Source organism: Triticum aestivum, chromosome 4A (genome assembly GCF_018294505.1).
Source record: "Triticum aestivum cultivar Chinese Spring chromosome 4A, IWGSC CS RefSeq v2.1, whole genome shotgun sequence".
In the NCBI taxonomy this organism is placed as follows: Eukaryota; Viridiplantae; Streptophyta; class Magnoliopsida; order Poales; family Poaceae; genus Triticum; species Triticum aestivum.
The window spans coordinates 584,575,186-584,583,616 of record NC_057803.1 but is presented as its reverse complement, the minus strand read 5'-3'; the positions used below and the strand labels follow the sequence as shown (position 1 = coordinate 584,583,616).

At 42.9% G+C, this 8,431-nt stretch overlaps 2 protein-coding genes across 8 annotated transcripts in view; both read right to left on the bottom strand.

Annotated features, from left to right (window-relative positions):
• Positions 1 to 433: 433 nt before the first annotated feature.
• The window catches only part of LOC123087195 (uncharacterized), a 16,550-nt gene continuing 8,552 nt past the window's right edge, over positions 434 to 8,431 (bottom strand). For 2 of the 7 annotated variants that reach the window (XM_044509133.1, XM_044509130.1), the window contains exons 6-10: positions 6,373 to 6,464; positions 6,240 to 6,283; positions 6,092 to 6,153; positions 5,579 to 5,641; positions 4,211 to 4,599 (exon numbers count right to left, since the gene is read on the bottom strand). In XM_044509133.1, the coding sequence (XP_044365068.1) occupies positions 4,345 to 4,599; positions 5,579 to 5,641; positions 6,092 to 6,153; positions 6,240 to 6,283; positions 6,373 to 6,464 (516 nt within the window). In that variant the 3' untranslated portion in view covers positions 4,211 to 4,344. Of the gene's footprint in view, positions 1,313 to 2,527; positions 2,835 to 3,494; positions 3,638 to 4,143; positions 4,600 to 5,578; positions 5,642 to 6,091; positions 6,154 to 6,239; positions 6,284 to 6,372; positions 6,465 to 8,431 lie in introns of those variants that run through there. The other 5 variants (XR_006441267.1, XM_044509131.1, XM_044509132.1 and 2 more) reach the window with 5 other exon arrangements.
• LOC123087197 (uncharacterized) lies at positions 804 to 2,281 on the bottom strand. Its single transcript, XM_044509135.1, has 2 exons — positions 1,955 to 2,281; positions 804 to 1,872 (listed from the first exon to the last, which is right to left on the bottom strand). The coding sequence occupies exons 1-2, from the start codon at positions 2,011 to 2,013 to the stop codon at positions 1,605 to 1,607; spliced, it is 327 nt and encodes a 108-aa protein (XP_044365070.1). The 5' UTR covers positions 2,014 to 2,281; the 3' UTR covers positions 804 to 1,604.

Sequence of the window (8,431 nt, the reverse complement as noted above, 5' to 3'; positions counted from 1 at the left end):
CTTCCATTTCTCTACCTGCATCACAGTATTACTTGCTATTGCCATATGGTAGAGCTAAACTGGTAAAATTCATTTGGCCCTTTTTAGGGGAAAATTGCCCGTCTTACCGTCAGTATCGTCTTGTCTCACCTTTGTCATGTGCCGGTCTTTGAACGCTAGCGCCGCGCCAGTGCAGTCAAACCCACCGTTCACAGGATACTCCATGGCGCGACTTGCATCCACCCAGTTTAGAGCAACTCTAGTAGACCCCGCATCCTGCCGGTCTGCAAAACACGTTTGCAATTTGCGCAAAACCGCTTTTGCGTGCCGTGCGGGCTGGCACAGATGCAAACCCTTCAAATGGATCCGTAAAAAAAATATTCATGGAATATGCCTTTTTACGGGTCGGCTTCTGCGGGTTCTATTCAGGCACCACCGCGACGACCCGCAAACAGAAAAACAGCAAATCTCGCATTTGACATAGGGTTTCACAAACAAGTTCAAATTCAAACGACATAAACAGTTTTACGCGCAAATAAAAGCCAAGTTCATTACGGCAAACGCAAAAGAGGGCCCTGCAAAGGTTTGTGCCCATGTCCGGCATCATCTTGGTCGATCTTCACTCCGCGCCATCGAGTCCATCTTGAAGTTCATCGGCGCCACCGAATCCACCTCCGGCGCTTGTCCCAATTCCCGCACTGAAATCATCCACATTGCCACCATATGGAGCAGAGAAAACATCACCGGAACTGTAACACGGACCGGCCGACGCGACCATTCTCCTCTTCAAGATTTCTTTCCTTGCCATATCATGCCATGTTTTGGTGAGGTCGTCCATGTCATTGCGGTTCATTGACATGATCTTGTTCTCTTCGGCGAGCAACATGGACATGAATTTGTTTTCAGCGGCGCGTGCTCTTCTCTCCTCGATGGCAGCTTTGCGCAGCCCCTCTTCCTTAAGCAATTGCCACTCTTCTTGCTTCTCCTTCGCCTTCTTCTCGGCCAATTCTTTCTTGATCTCCAACGACTTCAACAACATCGACTCGTTGGATTGCACCATGGCGTCAATCTTCTCCCTCAAGCTCGATGCTTCTTACTCTCTCTTGATCTTCTCCTTAGTCTTTTTGTCGCCATCGGGCTTGTGCAAATTTCTTGGGCCATCATCATCCTCATCTTCATCCATGTTTGTAAGTGAGCCTCTCTTTGGTGGGGATTCTTTATCGATCAACTTCCACTTCTCGCACTTTTGGAGCAACTCCCAACAATGCTCTAGTTTGAAAAATCTGCCTTCCGAAGCTTCCATGTCCTTGTATCTATGTTGAGCAATCTTGTCCTACACAATGTGAACAAAGTGATCCAATCATTTCCCATGATGCAATATGATGATGCACAATTTGAACAAAAGCAAAACAAACTCACATAGTCGGACTCCACGGTGCCACTTGAAGGTGCATTGCGTACTTGCTCCAAGCAAGCTGCACATAGGCTTGATGTTCTCCCAACGCCCTTGAAGCGACCGAAATGTGCGTGGAGTCCTATTGGGATGCTTTGCCATAATGCGGAAGTATTGATCTTCGATTCTTTGCCAATATCTCTTGGAAGTTTGAGAAATGCCCGTGCATGCATCAAGAGACACCGCACTCCATGCTTGAATCAAAGCTTGATCTTTCCAAGATCGTGTAGTTCTTCGATCTTTGGCTTTTCCCAGATTTTTCTTGCAATTGCTCATACGCTTCCGCTTCGATCTCCTCCAATCCGTCCGCACAACAATGATCATCCACGCCGCCCTCCGTTTCATTGTAGTCGAACGGCTCGAAAGGGGCTTGATCAATGTCAACCGTGTTCGTGTCCAACAAGTTCACGAACTCGGTTGTTGCATTGTTCGAACCACCGCTATAGCGAACGATAACAAGTCACGAGCTATCGAGAATAATGGCGGAAATGAAAGGAAATCGCCAAGACCGAAGACACATACCTTCCGGCCATTTCGTCGAACACCTCGCTCGCGGGGGGAGTGGCACTGTTGAACGGCATCGCCGAAGCACCTCCTTGCGGGGGGGGGAGGGGGTGGAGTGAGAGGATGGAGAAGGTGGCTTCTTTGAAGCCGGAACCTTCCTCCGCTTTACGCCCGCGGCCTTGGCGACCTTCTCCGCCGCCGGCCGGGATCACGCTACCGCGTTGGCGCCCAGAGCGCGGGCCATCGCGGCAGGTGCAGCCGGATTCCCGCCCTGCACGACCACGTTGCCCTACCGCTTGCGGGCAGGCACGGCTTATGCTTGGGCGACGACGGCGGGGCCAACATGACCGGCGACGAGATCCGCCCGAGGGGAAGGAGCGTGCGCGACCTCGACGGTGACGGGGAACAGCATGGGGTCGTCCATGGCAGCGAGGGACGGCCGGGAAGGAGGAACCGGAGCTTGCGGAGGGGGGCAATGGTGGCGGAGGGTGCGGGGAGCGGAAAAGGGCGCGCGAAAATGTCCCTCCCGCCAAATCTCGCAGCGGATAGGGGTTGAGCTCGGGTCGGCCTCCCAGCCCGTGAAGATAGAGGTTGGGGAAGAAGATTTGCTGTGCCCCGTAAAAATATTTGTGGGCCGGGACGGGATGCGGGATCTGATCGTGCAGATTTTCCGACCCCAACCCGCAATTTGACGGTTATTTTGCAGGTCGGGGCGGGATGCGGGGTCTGCTAGAGTTGCTCTTATACCTTCATGGTGCCCCCTCCGCTCCTTACAAAACTACATATAATAAAACTTCTTAGGGACACAGGAACGTGATGCTTAGCGGCTATCAAGTCAAGCATCTGTCTGAATGACGCCGTACAGAGTAGCCCAATTGTCGCAAAGAAGTTGAGCCTCCTGCAGAGTTCACCAGAACGGAGGGAAATTGACAAAATCAGAACCACTTTGGTAGAAAAAATGAAAATGACGTGGACAAAAAGGAAATGAAATTCTGACGCATTGTTCGGCGTCATAAGCCGGAAATTTAGTTTAGGACAGTCATTTTCCCCACTCAATCCAGAGATCACCAGCTTTCATTTGGCTGGTGATTAAAGAAGCACTACTCAACTCCATGTAAAAAAATGATCGTAAAAAAGAAACTCCATGTCGGTGAGCATCAATAGAAGCCGCTCATTCTGAATGCAAGCTTTAACATGGTTTCGTTAGTGGAGCAGCACCATATGGTGAGCATCAATAGAATAGAAGCCACTGCATTAACAAGTGTTGGGTGTTTGGTTGACTAATCTATATTTATATATATATACCTACTATTAAAGAGAATAGGTATTCTTGGTTTGGTTCCGCTTTGTTTCATCCCGTTCTAAGTATTTTCATGTACAATATTTTTTTTGTAAGGTCCGTTTTCCGTTTGACGAATATACATGTGCAAACGGAAAGAAACCGTGACGTGATGTACGTGCAAAGGAAACTAAGCGTACGTGTTAAGGAAACTAAGCAGCCAGCCCGTATTTCTATTTTTTTTCTTATCGAAACAATGACCTCTCGTTTCAGACTTACCTGCCTTTCTGAACAGTACAAAAGGCTGCTTGCATGCCTTTTTTTAATCAATTTGCTGGGCCTATTTGAGCATCTAACAATTGTTGCTAAGCTTTTCTGGGCCGCGAGCCACATGAGAAAAACTTAATCTCCAGTCCAATAGGCTGCAAAACATCAATATTTCATGTGAAATACTCCTACCTTGCTCCTTTAAGGCAATTCCCACCCGTTTATATAGGTTAGGAAGTTGGCTGTAATATCAACAAGACACCTAGAAAAAGGAAAGATGACAACGGACGAGAGGGCGACTAAAGTCATGATAAAAGAAACGATGGATTTAGGACGTGGTGCACCCTGCAAAGAGGGACGTGTGGGCTCAAAGAATGAACTTACTGGGAAGGATTGTGTGTGTGGGTCGGAACATTCAAGGAAGGAAACGTTGCATGACACTATGAGTATTTTTAAAGTTAAAGGAAGGAACAATTTTAAGGCTGCAAAGAGTAGCAAGGATTGTGTGTGCGATGTCGTGCGCCGATTATTAACTAGAGGCCTAAATTGTTCGGAGAATGTATTTTTTCTCTAAACCTTGGCAACTCCTTGTCATTGTTTGGATGTCGTCTTGCTGGTACGCATTTTGGCCTACCAAAGCACGGGTTGTCGTGCTAGCACATGCACGCCAATTTATTTCTCCATTGCAACGCACGAGCATATGTCCTAGTAATACTACCCTATGCACAGGATCAAATGTGTTGCATAAATATTTCCCAGGGTTGAGAGTTCCCTAAGAAAACAAAAACATACTATAAATCATGTGGGGCATGCTCGGAAAATTTGGGACAGGTAGACGAAACTCATGGCATACCTTTCTACTCTACTTTAGCACCTTCAAGAGCCTGAATGCACCAATAGCAGCAGTGACAAAGCTCCTTCTGGGTTGATTGTTGCTTGTAAATGGCGAGGTCCTTGGCATTGGACCAAGTTTATGATTTGGACTAGGATCTGAGCTTGCATAGGCTGGATACACCTTCAAAGGAAGCCGGGCTTGTAACACTGACCTCCAATGTGGAAAAAAACTTCTCCTTGTGTATGTGGGATCCCATCCTCGGCCTACTTTCTTTCTCACAGCCTGTCATATATTTCATTAGAGGTACATCATAAAACAAAACATCCATACTTCCAGCCAGCACCTCTCGCTTGAGATGTATTATGTTGATCAATACACAACATTGGTGTTTCATCAGATATGAATGATGTTACTGCAGTATAGTAATTCAAGTAGCATGCTTAAGCAACATAAAAAGCTGTTGAACCAGCACAATGCATGGCACAAACTCGCAGTTGAAACATGCTTTGTTATTGGTTTATTGCCTCTAACGATTATATTACACTGGATCTTATTCTATCAAAATCTTTCTCGCAGGCACCAAATAAATTTCAGATGCAACAGAGCATTCAAGAACAATAATAAAGTGTTGGAAGTAACAATAATGTGCAAAGCCCCCTTGGTGAAGTCCCAATGTTGACGTTACTTGGAACCTATAAAGTTCAGCTATCTCATTAAGCTAATTAAGCCTCCTTTTTATTGCATTTACCCCTTTTCTTTGGTAAAAAAACCTGATGGGAAACACATTAGGATGGGGGAGATGAACCATAGTTGGAAAAGGTGATATGCATTTGAAGGCAACTCAAAGCTAGAATTCAGTTTCTATACATGTAGTTTCTATACATGTGTGTGAACGCACACTAGGTATTCTAGGCTAGAATTTAGATGTTTTGTACTCCCTCCGATCCATAATAATGGTCGTGGTTTTAATTCAAATTTGAACTAAAACCACGACAATTATTATGGATCAGAGGGAGTAGCTCATTTAATAAGCACTAGAAGCAGCTTGAACATGTCCAGTTTAGTAGCCAAAGTCCATTAGAACACAAATACTTATACTCTATAAATATGGCTGAATTCGGTATTGCAAAGCTTCCCAGCTTTGCAACACCAAAACCATCACGTTGTGCTCTAGTTAGTAATCCATTTGTGCTGCCACAAGGTGTAGGCAAAGCTGCTTGGTACTGCTGCACCAAAATCAGTATTAAGGTATATGGGTTACCTTTATTTGTTTGGTGTGTTGCCGTGCCATAAGGGAGAGACCGTCATTTTCAACAGTTGTGACCTGGACTCGAGATTAGGGCAAGATGAGTACAGTCAGAAGTCAAGAAAACGAGCCTTAAAACAAAGATTCTATTATGTATCTGAAAGCGTTCATGGGATTTGTCAATTTGGGAAAATTTTACTACTCCCTCCGTTCCTAAATATAAGTCTTTGTAGAGATTTCACTATGGACCACATACGGAACAAAATGAGTGAATCTACACTCTAAAATGCATCTATATACATCTGTATGTGGTTCATAGTGAAATCTCTACAAAGACTTACATTTAGGAACGGAGAGAGTACTTTACATATTCTTAAAAATAGTTGATGTAACATAAAATAAAAAGAACAAGGAAAGGGCACATATTCTTATAGCTTTCTTTCTTTTTGCTGCCACAATATCATTACCCGTTACCAACACCATCAGTCTATCCAAAACTAGATCAACCGCGGATTTGATTATCTTTACCTTTTTCTCTGCAGCATCCAGATTGGCCGATTCCATAACTGCCATGTTTGCATCTGTAAGCCCTATTATCCATTTTATTAAAAAGGAGAGAGATTAAGACTCGGTTTGTTTAATGCAAAAAGAATCACTTGAGCCCCACGGCCCCCACCTTTGCATGACTCTCCGTTTGACTTTCTGCAGTCATAAGGCTGGCTTCAAGAAATGGAAGACAAATAGAATAATCAGAAAAATAATCATTTATTCACATAGAAAATTATCGTGAGCAATACAAAGAGTAGTACAGGTTTATAGTGTCCATGGGATCTCCATTAGGGCAAAATCCATACTCCTTGAGGATACGTGAAACATGTTGAAAGACCTCCACATGGGGCACCTACATGACATACAAGCTGTTGTATAAGGCAATATATCACTAACATAGATCTACCATATATACAATGTAGCAATTACATAACCAATTGTAAGCAGCGAGATAATTAATATGAGTTGGAAGGCAATAGAACAGTGTGCAAAAAGAGTAATCGCATTCAATTCACTAGGTTTCATAAACTACATAATATACATATTCGGATTCATCTAGATTAATGTATCATGTCTATCTTGAAGCAAAATCTGTTAGCTCCCACAAGTTCTGTGTATTTAACTACACGTTATGATCTAGACGCTTCAAAGGTACGGGTAAAAAACTGCATCACACTTCTGTATATTTAACTACACGTCACAGTTATTCAAATTCCAACTAGTTCAAATCACTTTAATAGTTTTATTTTGGTTCCCCAAAGAGAAAGGTGTCAATTTCTTCAGGCTTTCTTCATGCTGTATGATCCAAATGAAGTTCAGACAAACTTAAAGACCATACACCTAGTGTTTCTTGAACTACATTGAACTGTCCTCCTGGGCCACAGACAAGTTACTGTAATGAGCTCCAACTCCCTGTTTCTTGGAGGACCTGGAGTTTGTAGGCTAAATAAAGTACATTAAGCATAAATTTCCAGTCTAACATGAATAAAGAAGGCTCATGTCAACGCCCTTAATATACCCCCAGCTCCAGCACCTAGAATATTTGGAGCTGGGAATCATGCCAAACAGCTGCAACCATAAAAATATGGAAGTTTTCATTTTTGCCAATTTATCTTCCATGCGTCCAGAAAATAAACAAAGAGAAATGACACAAGCACATGTTCTGTATTCATGCACCATGCAACAACATTAACCAAACGCCTGATGATGATACATGCAATTTTACGGCTAAAAACGATACAAGGCAGTGACAAAACGAGAAAATAGACATAAGTGAAGCCAAGAACAAACAAAATTGGCATTTCACACTATACTCTAATATGGAGATCGAGAGTTTCTGTCACCAATTTTTTTCACTATTTATGCATACATTAAATATTAATTGTAAGATTCGTATTTCCATGACAAAAATGCATATGGTAGTGGAAAAGGAACTAACATGCTCCTTTTAGTTGTAGTGTGTGAATTCAATGCAGAAACCATCAATAGTATCTATCATGAACTCGTATAGCAATCTCCTTCACAATGTAATAATATCAAGCAATGTCTTAGAAGATAAATAACAAAAGGTGTTCTTATAGTTTGTTTGTCTGGTCAATGACGATGATAAAATAAAAGAAGTAGCCAGACAGGGGATCTGATGTGGATAACTAATAACAGGCTGGTTGTTACTAATACTTCTGACATAGAACAATTCATTAAAATAACTAAAACGACGGCTTTACTCCCATCAATTATTTGCTCTTGTTTCATTATCTCTGCCATCACCTTTCCCAAGTGTTCAGAAATAAGAGGTGTTTGTACAGTGGCGGAGCTAGAGAAGAAATGCTGGAGGGGCAGAAGGCAAATATAGCAATCTTGAGGGGGCCAAAGACTATACTTTTTCTAATTAAGCACATTGAGGTCAGTATTCACAAACTACGCATTCTCACACATATTATCAGGAAACTGCACTTTCTTTAGTATGAGCTGCAATGATAGGCCAACAGGTCAACCACTCTGAGGTCAGAGCCACATGTGTATGACATGTTGTTCATAGTTGTCCAGCTGGTAAAATATGCAGCTTTATGATAACATTAGCACAATAAGTACAAATCTGGGATAAGGGCTCGAAAAAGTAGTAATTCAATGATAATTTTGAGATAGATAATTGCTGCAAGAAAAGTTCATTTGTTTAAGCAAGACAACTCTCAAAACATTGCAGCAAAAGGATAAAACAAAATTGGAGTAAAATCAAAGGCAAGGTTCAACAATATATAAGAGTTCCATCCTCCATATTAGACCCAAGAAACCTTCCAGGAGCAACTCTTGCATTAACCG

Coding starts and splice junctions, on each gene's coding strand:
- LOC123087197 (XM_044509135.1), bottom strand. CDS start 2,013: ATGCCGTTCAACAGTGCCACTCCCCCCGCGAGCGAGGTGTTCGACGAA. Junction 1,873..1,954: donor TTCGACGAAATGGCCGGAAG/GTATGTGTCTTC, acceptor CGTTCGCTATAG/CGGTGGTTCGAACAATGCAA.